This window comes from Lepidochelys olivacea (genome assembly GCF_965140295.1).
Source record: "Lepidochelys olivacea isolate rLepOli2 genome assembly, chromosome: 3".
NCBI lineage: Eukaryota > Metazoa > Chordata > Testudines > Cheloniidae > Lepidochelys > Lepidochelys olivacea.
Genome location: NC_140413.1, coordinates 170,147,911 through 170,167,990, shown reverse-complemented (window position 1 = coordinate 170,167,990; position 20,080 = coordinate 170,147,911). Strand labels below are relative to the sequence as shown.

At 45.4% G+C, this 20,080-nt stretch overlaps 1 protein-coding gene across 5 annotated transcripts in view; it reads right to left on the bottom strand.

Moving 5' to 3' along the window:
* Positions 1–20,080, bottom strand: part of BICRAL (BICRA like chromatin remodeling complex associated protein) — a 76,672-nt gene that overhangs the window by 3,643 nt on the left and 52,949 nt on the right. For all 5 annotated transcript variants that reach the window (XM_084622472.1, XM_084622468.1, XM_084622470.1 and 2 more), the window contains exons 6-11: positions 18,153–18,258; positions 16,790–16,890; positions 16,160–16,221; positions 15,866–16,011; positions 15,581–15,675; positions 2,261–2,363 (exon numbers count right to left, since the gene is read on the bottom strand). In XM_084622472.1, the coding sequence (XP_084478598.1) occupies positions 2,261–2,363; positions 15,581–15,675; positions 15,866–16,011; positions 16,160–16,221; positions 16,790–16,890; positions 18,153–18,258 (613 nt within the window). The remainder of the gene's footprint in view (positions 1–2,260; positions 2,364–15,580; positions 15,676–15,865; positions 16,012–16,159; positions 16,222–16,789; positions 16,891–18,152; positions 18,259–20,080) is intronic.

Here is a 20,080-nt window from a genome sequence, read left to right as displayed (position 1 = left end):
TAACAGGTAAGTTAGGGATAAGATTGCCTGCTTTACACACAGACCTGAGTAGGAAATGGTGTGGAGCTACACTGCCTCTGGGGGAATACCCGGAGAGACTGTGCCAGATTTTCCCATTATGCAGATTGCTCCCCCAGTGATGGTTGGTGCATATTGTTTACCTAGTTCACCAACTCCACTCTAAGGGGTAATGCAGAGGGGAGTCGGGGCCATGGCCCCACCTCTTCTCTGCCCCCTTTTGAGCAATTTGTTTATCATGAGGAGAAAGAGACTAGAAGTTCCTGATCACAGGGGCCCTAGTGTGATTGGACCTTACACGAGCTACTCTGGGAAGGAGGAGAGAGGGAAGCTTCTTGTGAATCTCCCTTATACCCAGGCAAGAGCTGCTCATCTAAATCTAGTGCTAAAATATTAAAAATATAAGAACACCCATTTCTGGTGAACAAACCCATTTGTTTCCTTATTAAACCAATGTTACATTTCACAGCATCATGCATAAGAAATACATTTTTACTGCAAAGGAAGAAAAACAGTTTTGTGGGGAGGGATTTTGTTTTGCCTTCCACTTTATGCTATATATTAACAATATTATTTCCTGATTTCCCTACTTCTGGTGGAGGATTCCTTGGAAGACTGGAGAACTAGCCACATTAGAACAACAATTTGCTTATACGTTATGTCCCTTTCCCCTATCCTCCATATGTTTTGCCTATTTAGGCTATAAACTCTTTAAAGTGGGAACCAGTCTTATTCCTTTTGTGAGGCACCTAGCACACTTTAAGCAGTTGGGAAATAAGTAGAATTAATAAAGCTAGGAGACTGAAAACTGGGCAAGTAATTGGAGAAGGGATTTTTAGCCACATTGTTCAAAACTCTTTGTTTCTATCTGAAAACCTTTTAACTCAACCTTGTAAAAGAAGCCCACCACTCTTTCAACTGAAGGGCAAAACAGCTCCCACTCCAGGTATTTATTCCTACTAATCCCCTGGCAAAAAACAGAAAAGATGCAGTTGTATTTCTAAGGTAAAAATAAGCAACAAAGCCTTTTAAAAAAGTCCTTTTAGCCCTTGTTTATAGATAATAAAGAAGCAAAAAGAACGATTTTTGTTATTGTTCCTTTGCAGGTCTCCATTAAATGCTAAATTGATAGCCACTTGCTTCACAAGTTTACAGTGTAAGGAGGTCAAGGGACCAAACAACAGAAAGGGATCATCTATATTTGCAAAAAACTGAATTTTCCTCCCAAATCTGCCCAAATTCTGCTAAGGAGTTTTAGTTTTTTTCTCCCTCCCTGTTCTTACATTTAATATTACATAACGGAGTAAGACGCTAGAAGAGTTATTAACAAAATATCCAAACCCAATTGTCTTTGCTGCTTGGCCAGCTTTATAATAAATCCACAAATTGCTGCATGCTGAGGTGCGGGCAGGATCATAAACGTTTTACCTGATAGCAATACAAGGACCCATATCCTACACCTCCTACTCCATTAAGTAAGGTTTGCAAAATAAGGCACCAAAGCATTTGCAAGCATCCTAACTATCTGAATACGATATCTAAAAGAATACCAAAAAACAACGAGGAGTCCTTGTGGCACCTTAGAGATAAAAGGACTCCTTGTTGTTTTTGCTGATACAGAGTAACACGGCTACCTCTCTAAAAGAATACCATTTCATTGAATATTTGATTGTCCTAATATTTGTATTTTACATTCTCTCAATGTCCTTTAAGATGAACAGAGCATCAGGATGCAACAGGAACATACACCTATACTACACAAGTGCATTTGTTGAATGTTTCTGATTTGGTCTGTCAGCAGTGAAACAGTCAACAATGCTGGAATGTAAGTGGTCACTGGGCTCCAAAAGTAACACTTCATTAAGTGAATGAGGGAATTCACATTCTCTCAGTATTATTGTATCTAGCTGGCTGTAGACTCAAAGGTTCTGTCCACAGAAGCAACAACATGATTGTTGCTAACAGGGTTCTTGCATGGTTTCCCACCAGTGCAGCCATTATTTTTTCCCTGAGAACAACTTTCACTTTACAAAGTCTCTCGATGTTAAGCACGTCAACTTAGGTTCTTGAAGCTGAAGGTATGATTTCACCATAAGCCATTAATTCTGAAGCAGAAACCAATGGTTTCAAAGAGGAACTGCACTTAAAATCAATAGCTTGGTTTGGCTCTAATATTTTTAGCATCTAGAAGATTATGCAAATAGTTTTCTACTTCACAGTGCTGAAGTTAAACATTTCTTACCAGGATCCACTAGTGCAAGGCGCTTATCCCGGGACAGAGACGCCCTTTCTTCCTGGTTAAACATCCTGTCAATCATAACCATTTCTGCAGAGGGATTTATCCGCTGCAAAACAGAATTCCTAGAAGTTACTTCATATGTTCATATAAAAAAACAATCTCGCCACAGCTTTGGAGCATGAGAGGATGGATTTTAAATAAAAATTTAGGTTTTTTTTCTTTTTGTATTCCACTAGTATTAACTTTTTTGGGCAGGGACGGTCTTTTATTGTGTTTGTACAGTGCCTAGCACAATGGGGTCCCAATCTTGATTGGGGCCTCCAGGCACTACTGGAATACAAAATAATAAATAACTGCATTTTATTTGTTAAAGCTTTGTTGTAACAGTGAATCAATATAATTATACAAAAAATAACGTTTCAAGATGGGCTACATTATTTATCATTCACATTTGCAATTTATTATCTAGCATGAAACAACTTTGTTAGAAAAAACACTCATGAAGAGCCCATACTGTAGCATTTATTAACACACTTCTGTTGCCCATCCCCCACCCTTTTTTTTTTTTTTTTTTTAAGTTAACTATCTGGTGCTGACAGCTCTGCTGCATCCATTGCTCACAATGAGATTAAGCCAGGAAAAATCCATCACCAAGCACTAGAGGATTAACCCATTGCCTGCTACATTACATCCCATACAATTAAATCCAACACCATGGCACACTGTTCCAAACAGCATTTCCTTTCCAATGTTACAGAATCTGAATGACTGCATAATGATTCAAAATATAAAGGATAGATTTTTTTATATTAACCTACTCTTTTTGAATGCACAATTATTTCCCAATATATGTGATGTCAGTCAGAGAGCTGTCTAATCAGATAGTCAGATGCCTAAATGATGTCAACTGTACCTACAATTATTTGTGTCCATAAAACTCAGGATAATGTAAAAGAGACTGTACTGAAACCCACACTATTTTAAAAAGACTTTAAAGCACACCAAGCCTGAAACAACTATGAGGATGCCCTGATATTCACACAATAGATCCCAACATTATTATTTACATAAATTATAGCAGTTTTTCCTTTTTATAGCACTTTTATTGTAAGCCTGTTTTCATATGCTTCTTACTCTCTGGGAAAGTTATAACTGTGCTGCATATTTTGCTATCGAGATGCAGCAACATCTGCTTTGACTTCACTAGGATTTTAATAAGGGTTAGTTTAACACGGATTTAAAAACTTTTTGTTTTTACCAGTGAAGACAAGGCCAGATGAGAGCATTTATGCACCTTCTTAACTTTAAAGAATGTGAGTAGCAACATCAGTGGGACTACTCACACAGTTAAAGTTAGAACATTCTTAAGTGCTTTGCTGTGTTAGGCTTAGGTGACTTGTCCAAAGTCACATAGGGTATATCTACACTGCAATTAGACACCCACGGCTGGCCCATGCCAGCTGACTCAGGCTTGCATGGCTTGGGTTGCATGGCAGTTTCACTGCAGTGTTGACTTCCAGGCTCAGGCTGGAGCCTGTGCTCTAGGACCCTGCAAGGTGGGAGGGTCTGAGAGCTCGGGCAGCAGTTCGAGCATGGAAGTCTACACTGCAATGAAACAGCCCTGCAGCACAGTCCAGCCATGGGTTTTTAACTGCAGTGTAGACATACCCAAATAGAATGTCCATGGCAGAGCTATGAATAAAGTCCAGGTGCATAGTAAAGGGAGTCCTCAAAGAGGAAAACATAGTTAAGACTGAATAAAATTTGTTTTAGAAATAAAGAACCTCCAATCAATAGAAAATAGCATACTGCTTATGTACAGTATATCTTTCCTCTTATCAATTTAGTCCTCATTCTGGCAACCTGAACCACACAGGTAGACCCACTGACTTTGATGAGATTCTGAGGGCATAAATATTTGCCTGCATTGGGGCCTTAGGAAAGTATTAAATATAGCAATCCTGAAACACAGAGTCAAGCATGCATATATATGTAGACATCCACACATATTTATTTCACTTATTAAACATTCAAATAAATGCACAATTATTACATTCTGTCTACATGAGAGAATATGTAACTATTTCAATTTGATATTATACAAGGGGGTTTTTGGGTAAAGAAATCACATTGCACATTACAACAAACGAACAAATGAACAAGTGCAGATACAAGCACTTGCTAACATGCTTATCTCTGGAGATCTACACCTTAGAACCTCACACTGAAATGAACAATTTCAATGTGAGATCATTTCAACAAATAAAGATATGGAGCATCAGAAATAACCACACAGTAACATACCCCTATCTGAAAATCAGCACATTTGATTCCAACGTATTATTCTGAAATAAACACTGCTATGTTTATTTCACTGTGCAGATAATCCAGCTATATGAATACTCACTTGTGTGCATCTGGATAACTATACTCCTTGGATACCTAACAGCAAGGAAAATTACTTTTCCATTGGCTTAACTTTATTTCCCAACAGTATTTTTATTTAAAAAAGAAATATTTCCAAATATTTATTGAGTCTCATTGAGAACTAAAACTAACCAATTTTTATGCTTACATCCCGCATTAAATAAATGCATGTCTGGTGAAAATCCAGAAACCCACCTATAGCTTGTGAGAGGCAAGTAATAACCGCTCCACTACTACTATTTCAGATTATGGCACAGTATAGAGTTTTCTGCCTTTCAGCACCCCTGGCTGGACATTGGATCAACATAAATATAGATCCAGAGGCCCTATCCACACCACCACAAAATGATCCCCTCCATGCTGAACAATTCAGAGCCAAGCAAAGCACACATCTCTGGAATGCATGAGGAGCAGAGGGTCACATGTTTGGGGCTACTGTGGCACTTAAACAATGTGGAAGACCATGAGCAGGCTCTGCGCATATTTTCGCTAGCTTCTTTTTCCCAACCGTAACATCATTTTTATCTTTGCTTTTGTACCGACTTACATTTATTGTTGGGAAACTGATATTACTGGCACATTGAGAAGCAAACAAAGAGTTCTTTTTAGAGCTGTTGATTAATCGCAGTTAGCTCATGTGATTAACTCAAAAACAATTAATCACACTGTGAAACAGAATACCAATTGAAATTTATTAAATATAGTAACTCCTCGCTTAACGTTGTACTTATGTTCCTGAAAAATACGACATTAAGCAAAATGATGTTAAGCTATTCCAATTTCCCCACAAGAATTAATGTATATAGGAGGGATTAGGTTCCCGGTAAATATTTTTCACCAGACAAAAGACTATATTATATATATGTATACACAGTATAAGTTTTAAACAAACAATTTAATACTGTATACAGCAATGATGATTGTGAAGCTTGGTTGAGATGCTGGAGTCAGAGGGTGGAATATTTCCCAGGGAATGCCTTCCTGCTAAATGATGAACTAGAACTCAGCTGAGCCCTCAAAGGTTAACACGTTGTTAATGTAGCCTCATACTCCACAAGGCAGCACAAATGGAGGGAGGGATGACAGCATGGCAGACAGTGACACACACATAGACAGAGAGAGCGAGAGAGAGAGAGAGAGAGAGTGTGCGTGTGTGGCGCATTGCCCCTTTAAGTGCACTGATCCCTCTCTAAGTACACTGCCTTTTTAAGTAAATCAGGAAGTTGAGACAGCAGCTGCTGCCTGCAAGCTCCCTTCATGTCCGTCCGTCTCACCCCTGCCCCCCGCTTTATGGAGATAGGGTAAGTGGGTGGCAGGAGCAGGGGGGAGGGAGACACCCTAATATTAGCCCCCCCCTTTTCCCCTCGCCTCCCCCGCACAGCAAGCAGGAGGCTCCCAGGAGCAGCTCCAAGGCAGAGGGCAGGAGCAGCACATGGCAGCGGGAGGAGGGACAGCTGAACTGCCAGCAATTGAAAGCCTGCTGGGCGGCTGCCACACAGGGAACTTAGGGGAACGGGGAGCTGATGGGGGGCTGCCGGTCCACCCTGGTTCCAAGCCCCCACCAGCTAGCTCCAATGGGCTGCTCTTTCTACAAGCAGTGAACAAAGCAGGCGGCTGCCAAACAATGTTATAAGGGAGCATTGCGCAACTTTAAACGAGCATGTTCTCTAATTGATCGGCAACAAACAACCGGGACAACTAAGTGAGGAGTTACTGTATTTTTGGATGTTTTTCTACATTTTCAAATATATCAATTTCAGTTACAATACAGAATACAAAGTGTACAGTGGTCACTTTATATTATTTTCATTACTAATATTTGCACTGTAAAAATGATAAAAGAAATAGTATTTTTCAATTCACCTCATACAAGTACTGTAGTGCAATCTCTTTATCATGAAAGTGCAACTTACAAATGTAGGATTTTTTGTTAAATAACTGTACTCAAAAACAAAACAATTAAACTTTAGAGCCTACAACTCCACTCATTCCTACTTCTTGTTCAGCCAATCGCTCAGAGAAACAAGTTTGTTTACATTTGCAGGAGATAATGCTGCCCGCCTCTTAATTACAATGTCCCTGGAAAGTGAGAACAGGCATTCACATGGCACTGTTGTAGCTGGCATCACAAAATATTTACGTGCCAGATGCGCTATGCCTCTTCATCCTTCGGCCATCGTTCCAGAGGACATGCTTCCGTGCTGATGATGCTCGTTAAAAAGATGTGTTAATTAAATTTGTGACTGAGATCCTTGGGGAAGAACTGTGTTTTACCCACATTCTGCCATATATTTCATAGCAGTCTCAGATGATGACCCAGCACATTGTTAGTTTAAAAACACTTCCATTGAAATTTGACAAAATGCAAAGAAGATAACCAATGTGAAATTTCTAAAGATAGCTACAGCACTCAACCCAAGGTTTAAGACTCTAAAGTGCCTTCCAAAATCTGAGAGGGACGAGGCGTGGAGCATGCTTTCAGAAGTCTTAAAAGAGCAACACTCTGATGTGGAAACTACAGAACCCAAAACACCAAAAAAGAAAATCAACCTTCTGCTGGTGGCATCTGACTCATGATGATGAAAATGAACATGCTTCGGTCCACACTGTTTGGATAGTTATCAAGCAGAACCCATGCTCAGCATGGACGCATGTCCTCTGGAACGGTGGTTGAAGCACCAAGGCATATATGAATCTTTAGCGCATCTGGCATGTAAATATCTTGTGACGCCGGCTACAACAGTGCCATGCAAATGCCTGTTCTTACTTTCAGGTGACATTGTAAACAAGAAGCGGGCAGCATTATGTTCTGCAAATGAAAACAAACTTGTTTGTCTGAGCCAGGGGTCGGCAACCTTCAGCACGCGGCCCATCTGGTAATCCGCTGGCAGGCCGAGAGACATTTTCTTTACGTTCACCATCCACAGGCACAGCCCCTTGCAACTCCCAGTGGCTGCGGTTCATCGTTCCCAGTCAATGGGAGCTGCGGGGAGTGGCGGCCAGTTCGGCCACTGGGAGCTGCTGGTGGCCGTGCCTGCAGACGGTGAACATAAACAGAATGTCTCGCAGCCGGCCAGCGGATTACCTGATGGGCCGCATGCTGAAGGTTGCTGACCCCTGGTCAGAGCGACTGGCTGAACAAGAAGTGGGACTGATTGGACTTGTAGGTAGTGTTCCCTCTAAATTTTCCCATGCATGTGCGGAATGAACTTTGTCATGTGCACCAATATGGAGGTGATGTGTGACACTTCACCTCCATATTGGTGCACATAAAATTCATGCAGCGGGGTGGGGCCGAGGGGTCCGGAGTGCAGGAGGGCTGGTGCAGAGGGTTGGAGTGTGGGGGGTGAGGGCTCCAGCTGGGGGTGCAGGCTCCAGGGTGGCACCGGAGATGAGGGGTTTGGGGTGCAAGCTGCCCAGGGGCTATGGCGGGGAGAGAGGATTCCCCCCAGCTCTCTCTCCCCACCGCAGTTCTGGGCCTGGGGCCGCAGGATAAACACCTCTCCCTTGGCCACCACAGATCCGGGGCTGGGCTGGGGCCAGGGAAGGGGTGTCCAGGGCTCCCCCAGCCCCGGACCTGCTGCGGCCAGGGGAGGGTAGCCTCTCCCCTGGCCGCAGCAGGTCCAGGGCTGGGGGAGAGGCATCTCTCCCCGCCGCAGCCTTGAGCACCTGCTTGTCGCTTAATAGGCTGCTGCACAGCCACGCAGCTTAGAGTGAACTTAGCTTGTAGGCGCTAAAGTTTTACATTTTTATTTGGTTTTGAGTGCAGGTTTTTTCTGTACATAATTCTACATTCCTAAGTTCAACTTTCATGATAAAGAGATTGCACTACGGTACTTGTATTAGGTGAACTGAAAAATACTATTTCTTTTGTTTTTTACAGTGCAAATATTTATAATAAAAATAAATATAAAGTGAGCACTGTACACACTTTGTATTCTGTGTTGTAACTGAAATCAATATATTTGAAAATATAGAAAACATTCAACAATATTTAAAGAAATGGTATTCTATTGTTGCTTAACAGCGCGATGAATGAAGATTACTTTTTTAATCGTGCAATGAATCGCAATTAATTTTTTTAATCGCTTGACAGCCCTAGTTCTTTTTATGAATGGGTATTTTTAAATAAATATAGTATATATAAGATATATGAGCTAGCTCACCCCGTCCTGTGGAAAAAAAAAATATACAGGGCAACGCTTAGTGGATTAGTTCTTCTAGAGCAGTGGTTCTCGACCCCCTAGGCGGCCGCAAGCAGTTTTCACGGGGTCCTCCAAGCACAGCCAGCATTAGACTCACTGGGGTCCAGGGCAGGAAGCCAAAGTCCCTCAGCATGGGGCTGAAGCCTGGGGCCCTGAGCCCTGCCACCCGGGACTCAAGCCAAAGCCGGAGTAACTTAGCTTCGCAGGGACCCATGTGGCATGGGGCCCCAGGTAACTGCCCTGCTTGCTAACCCCAACACTGTCCCTGACTTTTATATATGCAGAAAACCAGTTGTTGTGCCACAGGTGGGCCGTGGAGTTTTTATAGCGGGGGGCTCAGAAAGAAAAAATCAGAGAAAAGACAGTTACCTTTTCTGTAACTGGTGTTCTTTGAGATGTGTTGCTCATGTCTGTTCCACAATAGGTGTGCGTGCTTGCCACGTGCACTGGTGCAGGAAGTTTTTCCCCCGAGCAGCATCTGTAGGGCAGAGCGCCCCCCCGCGACCTCTGGAGCAGCACCTGCCTGGCGCAGTATTAGGAGGGCTGCACTCCCCCCACCCTCAGTTCCTTCTTGTCAGACAACTCTGACAGAGGGGCAGGAGGGTGGGATGTGGAATAGACATGAGCAACACATCTCGAAGAACACCAGTTACAGAAAAGGTAACTCTCTTTTCTTCTTCGAGTGATTGCTCATGTGTATTCCACAATAGGTGATTCCAAGCTATATCTGTTGGAGGTGGGTAGGAGTTGACAAGTTCTCGGGACGGAGTACCGCCCTGCCGAACCCAGCATCGACCCTGGCCTGGGTGACGATCGCATAGTGCAAGGTGAATGTGTGAACCAAAGACCACGTGGCGACCCTACAAATCTCCTGGATGGGGATGTGGGCCACGAAGGCAGCTGACGAGGCCTGCGCCCGAGTCGAGCGTGGCCTCACAATGGGCGGCAGGAGAACACCCGCCAGCTCATAACGGGAACGGATGCATGAAGTGATCCGCTTAGAAAGCCACTGAGTGGGAATCGGCTGACACTTTGCGTGCTCAGCCAAGGCAATGAACAGTTGCAAAGACTTTCTGAACGGCTTGGTCCACTCGAGGTAGAAAGCCAGAGCTCGCCTCATGTCGAGCGTGTGGAGATGGCGTTCCTCACTAGTCGTGTGAAGCTTGGGGCAGAGGATTGGCAGAAAAATGTCCTGACCCATGTGGTAGGTGGAGACCACCTTTGGGATGAACGCGGGGTGTGGGTGGAGCTGGACCTTGTCCTTATGAAAAACCATATATGGCAGTTTGGAGGTTAGGGCCCTGAACTCCGAGACCCGCCTGGCCGATGTGATAGCTACCAGGAAGGTCAGCTTCCAAGAGAGGTGAGACCAGGAACACATGGCCAGTGGTTCAAACGGGGCCCCCATGAGACAAGCCAGCACCAGTATCTGAATACCCACCCAGGTATACAGGTCCCACTGTGGAACCGGGGGCTTGGAATATGGATAGAGACGGTCCAAACCCTTAAGGAACTGGCCGGTCATAGCATGGGAAAACACGTGTGCCCTTGCACCGGGGGATGAAAGGCTGATATGGCTGCCAAGTGTACCCTGACTGACGAGGGCACCTGTCCCTGGGCCCTCAGGTGGAGGAGGTAATCAAGGATAGGCTGGACCGGGGCGGCCGTCGGGGAAACACCCTGACCTACCGCCCACCTTGAAAACCGAAACCACTTCGCCACATAGGAGCAGCGAGTGGAGGGCCGTCTACTTTCGGAGGAGGACGCGCTGAACCTGTTCCGAGCATGTCCTTTCCTTGCCACCTAACCACTGAGCAGCCACGCCGTGAGGTGAAGCATTGCTAGGTTGGGATGGAGGTGGCGGCCCTGGTCCTGAGAGAGCAGGTCCAGGAGAAGCGGCAACTGTCATGGCGGAGCTACCGCCAGCCCTGAGAGGGTCCTGTACCAGTGCTGCCTGGGCCACACCAGGGCAACGAGGAGGACCCTGGCCTTGTCTGTCTTTATTTTCTTCAGGGCCCTGCTGATCAGAGGGAATGGGGGAAATGCATAGAGAAGCTGGCCTGACCCGGACAGCAGGATAAAGGCATCAGAGATAGCGCCCCTCCCTAGGCCCCCCCCCAGAGCAGAACCAGGGGCACTGTCGGCTCTGCTGGGTCTCAAATAGGTCCACCTGGGGAGTACCCCACCTTCGGAAGAGCTGGTGCGCCACTTCCAAGTGAAGAGACCGCTCGTGCTGAGAGGAAAAATCTCTGCTCAAGCGATCTGCCTTCACATTCCGGGCACTTGGCAGATGGAAGGCTTTTAGGTAGATGTCATGGGCTACACAGAAGACTCACAGACTGAGGGTTTCGTGGCAGAGGATCGGGCCCCGCCTTGCCTGTTGATATAGAACATTGAGGCCGTGTTGTCCATGAGGACCCCGACTACCTTGCCCTCCAGGTGCGAGCGGAAGGCCATACATGCCTGTCGCACCGCCCTGAGTTCCTTGATGTTTATAGGAAGGGGTAGGTCTTGCAGAGACCACAGGCCTTGGGTCTGAAAGTTCCCCAAATGGGCTGCCCAACCCAGGTCCGACATGTCGGACACCAGCTCCAATGACAGGGCCGTCCCTGTTGATTGAGGTGGACCACCACCACAGGGAGGTGGTCACTGAGTTCGGCACGGTGAGGACTTTGTCCATTCTGTCTGCGGCCTGGGAGAACTGTGGGGCGAGCCAGAGCTGGAAGGGCCTCATTCGGAGTCTGGCGTGACGGACCACATATGTGCACGCAGACACGTGACGCAGCAGTTGCAGGCAAGCCCTGGCTGTCATCACCAGGAACCTTGTGACCAAGTCGATGAGCCCTTTCAGGGTCTCAAACCTGTCTGGTGGGAGAGAGGCCCTGGCCGACGTTGCGTCCAGTAGTGCCCCAATAAACTCTATGCGTTGGACCGGGACTAACGTGGACTTGGCGTTGTTTATCAACAGGCCCAGGGCAGTACATGTGGACAAGAGGAGCGCCACATGATCCCTCACCTGTGACCGGGAGGTGCCTTTGACTAGCCAGTTGTCCAGATATGGGAATATTTGGACCCTCTGACATCTGAGGTAGGCCACTACCACCGACATACACTTTGTAAAGACCCTGGGGGCCGTGGAAAGACGAAATGGTCGGACCATGAATTGGTAGTGACTCTGTCCCACCTCGAAATGGAGGAAGCGTCTGTGCCCCTCGAATATGTGAATGTGGAAGTATGTGTCCTGTAGATCGAGAGTAGCATACCAGTCCCCGGGATCCAGGGAGGGGATGATGGAGGCCAGGGAAACCATGTGGAACTTGAGTTTCACCATGTAGTGGTTCAGGCCTGGCAGGTCCATGATGGGCCTGAGCCCCCCCTTTAGCCTTCGGGATAAGGAAATACGGGGAGTAATATCCCTTGCCCAGGAACTCCCAGGCACCACCTCTATAGCTCCTAGGTCCAGGAGCCGCCCCACCTCCTGCTCGAGCAGAGCCTCAAGAGAGGGGTCTCCCAGGAGGGACAGGGGTGGAGGGTGGTTGGGCAGGGAGGAGGTAAACTGAAGGGTGTAACCTCGGGAGATGGTATTGAGGACCCATCGGTCCGAGGTGAGCCGCGACCATTCTGGGAAGAAAGCACACAAGCGATTGGAGAAAGGGAGTTTTATTGGGGGTAGTTCCCTGCTGAGAACTGGCAGGGTACCCCCAAGCATCCCAACAAAAACACCTTTTGCCCACCTGCTTGACCTCAGAAGACCCAGGCTGGGGGGCAGGCTGGGATTGCCATTGCGGGCACTTTCTATAGTCCCGCTGCTTTGTGTGGGTGGCCTCATACTTCAGGAGGGCGGCCTGGGTGGGAGCCTGCTGCGGCTTGAACTTGGGTTTTGCCGGAGGAGGGACATAGAGGCCCAAGGTCTGGAGGGTCGTGCGGGAGTCTTTCATGCCATGCAGCCTTGTGTCTGTTTCCTCAGCAAACAGAGCCTTCCCGTTGAAAACGAGATCCTGCATTGACAACTGCACCCTGCTGGAGAGCCCAGACAGCAGAAGCAATGACGCCTGTCCCATGGACACCGCTGAGGCCATGGACCGTGTGGCCACATCTGCTGTATCCGAAGCGGCCTGCAGAGATGCCCTTGCAGCTGCCGCCCCTTCCTCCATGAGTGCCTTAAACTCCTTCTTATCACACTCCTGGAGGGAGTCCTCAAACTTGGGGAGGGATACCAAGAGGTTAAACTCGTAACGACCCAGGAGAGCCTGATGGTTTGCTACTCGTAGCTGAAAGCTTGACAATGAATAAACTTTTCTCCTGAAAGTATCCAGCCTCCAAGTCTTTGTTCTTGGAGGTCGGGGCTGATTGCCCCTGCCGCTCCCTGTGGTTGACCAATTCGACCACCAAGGAGTTGGGCACCGGGTGGGTATACAGATATTCGTGTCCCTTCGTGGGTACAAAGTACTTGCGCTCTGCCTTTTTAGAGATGGGAGCCAACGAGGCTGGAGTTTGCCACAGGGCATTTGAAATTCTTGCAACCCTTTCATGGAGCAGCAAGGCCACCTGCCCGGTGCTGAAGGGGACAGTACATTGAATAGGGAGTCTGAAGGCTCTTCCATCTCCTCAGCCTGGAGGTGGAGGCTCGCTGCCACCCTTTTTAGGAGGTCTTGGTGGGCCCAGTAGTCCTCCTGTGGGATGGGGGGGGCAGGGCCGCAATCAGCTCCTCCGGACGGGGCAAGGCCAGTGCGGTGTTTGGGTGCTGTCCAGCACCAGTGGATCTACCTCCTTGTCAGACTCTGGGCATGGTACCGAGGACACAGGTCCCACCGACCTTTTTTCTGGTGTTCTAAAGATGGACGCCGCCAGTGCTTCCGAGTCCCTGGCCACCAAGCGAGCCCCCACCAGGGGCCACGGTGCCCACTGGTACCACTGGGCCGGCCACGACGCTTGGAGCCATTGTGCTTGCCGAGGCACCGGCGGAGCCAGCTGTTTGAGCTAGCTAGTTTGGCTTGTAGACAAGCGGCTGTGAGGGGAGGCCGGCTGGCGTATGATCCGCTGCTGCCTCTGGACCGGGAGTATCGGCAGTGCTGGGAGCTACGTCAGTCACAGAACTGCAATCTCAACGCGGAGGAACGGCACAGACAGTAATAGCTGCTCCGTGAACAGCCTTGATGGGCGGACCCACGTCAGCGAGACGCCGGTGATTGACACCCAGGGCTACGGTGCCTTAGCAGAGACTTGGAACGGGAGTCCGAGCGGGAACGGCGTCGACAATCGAGCCGCAATCGACTGCGGTAACTCCTGCAAGACGAGGACCACTGGCGACGTCCACCACGGTCCCGTCGATATTCATTCCGCGAAGACAAGCGGTGCTGTGAGTCCCGGTCGGACAGCATCCATCCCAACAGTCTGGCCAGTGTCGAGGGCGATCCACATGGACTGAGCCCTGAACAGTCACTGGGCAGTGAGCGGTGTCAGGAACGTTCCCTTGACCGAGACCAGTACCAGGCCGGTGGCGACTGCGGTGATCCCAGCGGCGGCTTGCCTCTGAGTGTGGGGCCGACATCGGCGGAGCTCCGGGCACCAGCATGGACATGACATCCCTGGCTGCCTGGAGGGCTTCGGGCGTAGATGGCATCTGGACATCCAGAGAGGCCTGCTCTGAAGGGGCTGGGCTACTCTGCTCAACGTGAGTCGGAGGCCTAGGGCCTGATGTGGATCAAGGACTACCTGACATGGGCCTAGCCTCTATCCCAGACTTCCCTTGGTGCCGTTGCAAAGAGGGTGTCTTTCCGGTCCTCTTGGCATGCCCCGTGGATGGGGAGTGGTGCCGGCTGGACGATGGTACTGGAGGGTCTCCGCGTATCAACGCCTCAGTGCCAGGTACCAGTTCAGAGCGGCGTGCCGGGGTCGGGGCCAGCGCCAACTCCATCAGGATGGCCCAGAGCCTAATGTCCCTTTCTTTTTTAGTCCGGGGCTTGAAAGACTTGCAGATCTTGCACCTTTCGCTGATACGGGTTTCTCCCAAGCAGCGCAGACAATCTGCGTGTAGGTCGCTCCTTGGCATAGAACGCCTACAAGAGCCACATGACTTAAAGCCTGGAGCGCGGGGCATGCCCTGGACCGGGCTCAATGACTAACTAAACTAACTGAATGAACTAACTGACTACAGGTACTACTGATCAAACGAAGAGTTCTAGGGATGAACTGGAGCTGAGCAATTCCGACGCACCTTCACTGGCAGCAAGAAGGAACTGAGGGTGGGGGGAGCGCAGCCCAGGGGTAACAGGGGGGTGCTCCCCCCTACGGATACTGCTAGGGGAAAAACTTCCAGCACCGGTGCACATGGCGAGCACGCACACCTATTGTGGAATACACATGAGCAATCACTCGAAGAAAAACCCCTGTTCTAGAATTCTCCTGGCATTATCCACCCTCTCTAACCCCTTCCGAAGCAGAGCCAATTTCACTTCTGAAAGCACAACTCCAGGCTCTCCTAGCCCCAAATGTCTGAGCAGTACAGTTGCAGAACCACTGCAGCTACCCAGTGGTAGCCAGACAACACTTGTGAATACAGAGGGAAGTAATACAACTCTGAGATCACTCTGTTCTGCATCATTAAACCTGTTTTAATAATTCATTCCAATTTGCATTAACTGATCCATACATTTCACAAAAATATTTTTTTCTTGCTTATCATGCTTACCATTGCATCTTCTAGGAGCAAACATCTGTACTTATTTAGCATAGCTTGTGTCCTTTTCAGAAGCTGCGTGGCTACAGATTCAAATTCACTGTCCACTAAAAAGACACAGGGAATACATTTAGATAATGTTCTTCAATAACTAGCACAGACTCGCAAAAGTGTCCTTTCTGTTTAGTCTTTCTGATTTACACAATCAATTTTTTCAGCACCCCATGTAATATTTAACTGCTTAAAAATTCTATAAACAGCACAACTTTTATCATACCAAATTAAAATATAAATTACCTTTTCTTAAATCCTCCTTGGTTGGCAGTGATCCCTGGCACACATGATATGAGAGGAGTCTCTGGACTGCATCATTTAATGATCTGAATTGACTTTTATCTGGTGTCACAGCATGTGCCTGCTCCTTCTGTAACTGCTGTAGGATACTAAAAGGAAATTGAGTAATATCAATAATTAACATTTATTCTAATACAGCAAGGCTATATTACAGTTTACGAACTGACAGAGTGAAAAACGCAGAGGTTAGTAGAAATGTCTATAACAAAACTACAAATGAAAAAAAAGATGACTTACAAAGCTCCTTTTGTTAGCTGTTTAGCAGCAGGCCTCTTTTGTCCAACTGTATGAACATCCACCTGTATGAACATCCATAAATGTGAGCTAGCATAAATGACTCCTGCTTTGCTCATGAATGAAGTAAGCAATGGGTAAAACTACGTATCTCATCTTACACAGCCCCCCAAAAAGAAACCTACCACATAGGTAGTAAACAACAATGTTAACAATTGAGTCCCACTACATAAAGAATAAAAAATGCTATGGAATAACTAGGGGGTGTAGCCTTAGAGCACTTCTCTGATTGATTAGATATCAAAAGCAGAGCGCACAGTATTGAATTAGCAGACATACCTTCACTCAGATTGCTATATTGATTCATTCATATTTAGAAAATAGGAAAAGGTTTTGTTTTAAAAGCTTTTAAAACTGTAAAGAGGCTCCTGGAATATCTCTAAGGGGTTGGAAGACATTCCTCTTTCCTTCCTCCCACCAAAACAAACTTTTGGAAGATTAATGATTTTGTTTAGGGTAGGGATCAATGAGAATAACATGAAGGAGATTATTAATTAGTATTTCTACACTGTTCCTGGTTCCTTATCTTCATTAAAATTAAGAAAAACAGATTAACTGGAAAATGCTCCCTACCTGCACATGTTGTTGGACAGGAGATGATCCTACTACATTTTCCTGCTGTGATTGTGTTGTTCCTAAAGGTTGCTGGATGATTTTACCTCCAGAATCCTGTCCTGTAAAAGTACACATTAAAAACAGTCTATTACTCATGATTCTTAAAACAAATCATCACAGAATATTTGAAGTCCTGTGCCTAATTCTTTACTTGATCTGAAAATTACATTTCGATTGATGTTGAAACATAATATCTGCACAGAAGTATTGCTACCGCAGTCATGAAAGGAAATCAGTACATATTAAAATGGTACTCAGATACTATAGTGCTGAAAACTATAAAAATGTTTATAAATAAAGAAAATCAGTCTAAAATCTCTAAACACATCCATCCAAAATAAGAAAAAAGTCAAATATCATAAGCATCATCCCAAAAGGGATTTGTAAAAAGATAAATTGGAGTCTATCCAGCTTTTTCTAATAGTTCCCAAAAATTATAAACTCAAGACTCTGCAGCGCCATTAAAAGTTGTGAATGAGTGGCTAGATCACATACTGTTGTAGATTCAGATGGACAGCCTCCCATCTGATTGTCTTGCTGTATAATTTAGAGGAATTATCTCAGCCCAACACACCCACCACATGTAACACAAATAGTACTGTTACATTTTGCACAAAAACATTGTGTAGAACATGTACATTCATTGTAATATATTAAATCAAAATGGAACTAGAAGTCTAGTGATATTTCCTGTTGACTTAAGTCTACATTAGAAACTTTAAAATTGTAATTAGGATGGTGCCATTTCAAGAACCCATATAATATCTTCTCGTGTTCAGTGCATCACTACCTTAACTGAAAACTGATATTTACATTCTCTTTACAAAACAACAACTGCTGATTAGATTCTAAGACATCCATTACTAGGAAAGACAAAATGGTGAGCAGTTAAGAGTTGTTATCACATGAGGATGGCGGGAAGTCTCAAAGGCATAACTGGAATTTTGCAGCAGAAGACCTTAGTTTGAAAGTGACTTGATATTTCTCACTTCCTATGCTTAAACACATCACACAGATGACACATTTGGATTGTGGGAAAATATTTTTAACTGCTCATTGCACAAGGACATCTTGTCTATCATTCCAGCAAATAGAATCAGATGGCTACTAGCAATCCTTGCTGGAAAAAGAGCATATGACCAATTGTTAAAGAGAAAGTCTGTGGGCTCAGCACCGTTGTCCCTCAAACGGAAAAAAAAAAGAATAATTGTTAGGACTCCCCATTGCCACTGACCATCAGTCAGTGCCTGACATAATGAAGGAGAACCCACTATAAATGCCAGAGGGATTGGGGAAAACCATCATGAAAAGAATATCTGACCTGGCAACGTGTTACTCAGAAGACCCGTTAGCTGAGGTTGTCTCAAGCTATCCTGTGACTTTGATGCAGAAACTGGTGAGGACTGGTTCATAACTTTTTTCTGAGCCTGTGAAAATGCCATAGAGAAATTAAGGTTAGTCTAGTAATCACTGAAAGTTTTAACAGACCTAATAACAATACAAAAATGAATCCTACAATTGAGTTCAACTCTTCCCCTACCCCCCGTGATTATGTAAGAATGGCATCAAAGAAACAAAATGAGAACAAAAACTATACTTTCAATACATACTCATGTCTTCTGAGGAGATTTCTTATTATATTATATTTTCTCTACATAGGCCAGTTTCCTTCAAAGAACTCCCCCTCCAAATCTAAATCTTCTAAAACAGTTCACCATCTGCAAGGTTAACTGTGCCATAATAGCAGTAAGTCTAGTTTTACTTTCTCTCAATACCAACACAATGACCCCCACACCTAGAAATGTTAATAGAAAAACTCAGTGCAATCATATTAATAAATTTAAATCTCAGATGAGCTGGCACACATAGCATCTAATAGCTGTTGTGTGATATTTTAATGACATTTGGAATTCCAAACATGAAAAATAATCATGTTGAGCTGACTGGTTGGAAATTAACTATTTCCCTACACTCCCTTCTCTTCTATACTTTCTGTCCTGACATATAAATAATTAGATCTTATAAACACAGTGCCAGTCAGTCCTCATAAGTACAAAGAGTACTGATGTGTAACACGTTTCCTGTGTAGAACTGGCAGCACTGGAATACTGAAATGTTCTGGGAGGCCCTTCTGCAGAAGAGGAAGGAAATCTTCAAGACTACTGTACCACATCCCCATAAAACAAAAAACTATCCATCCCTACCCATCCTAATAAGTGCCTTCAGTACAGGTTTTATAAATGCCACTGTCCTAAATATACAAATTTGAAGAGTTGCAGGAGAGTACAACGCCAAGGAAGTAGAGAAAGTATGGAAAGTCACCATTTGTGAGATAACTAAGTAACCCTTTTTTCCTCTGGAAATCATATCTGCATATTCTTAACTTGTGAGGGTCTCACAAGCTGTACAAGGATCCTGGTCCAGAGAGTGGTACACTACCTAACATTGACTAATTAATTAAAATATAATTTACCAATAAAATAAGGGTGGTTTGAAATTAAAAATATGGCTGCGAGCACAGAAAAAAGCTAGAGCTAATCATGGACAAGAACTGAGGTAGCTGGGGCCACACAGCCCTTTTATGCCTCAGAATTTTCAGTGCCAACAAGAGGACACTTCTGTGGCTCCAACGGACACTGCTTTTCAAAACTTCCCAGAGCTCCCATCCCACAAGTGGGAAAGTACAGAGGCCACCTCAAAGAAGAACAGGTAACTAGACCAATTTATTATGCTTAAGGAAAACACAAAATAACTGTAGCTGATTTCAGAAGTGGTGTAAATTCCCACTACTGATCACGTGACACTCGTCATTCACTTACTGCGCCCAACAACACAAATCAATCCAGCTCATTTCTCCTATCTCAAAACACATATGCAGTTTCTGATTCAGAGTTACACAGAATATCACTATTTTAATATTTACTGATCACTTACTAAAGAAGGCATATTTATAAGGCATATTTATAAGGCTTTTCTTTCACAACTGATATGAGAATTTTTTCTCTCCAAAGAGCTCTATAAAATTAACCTCTTTGTAACTCTTTCAATGGTCTACACAAGAGTGTATCTCTGCCTCAAACTCCAAAACTGAAAATCCAAACTCACTGAGACATTTAAAGCCACACAAATAAAATATGCTACAGGGAATAATCCTGTGCTGGCAGAGAAATGGCCTAGAGCACCATATACCCTTTCCCATCTCCAATTTATGTGGGCCAAATACTGAGGGGACCTTCGCATGCGTAACTC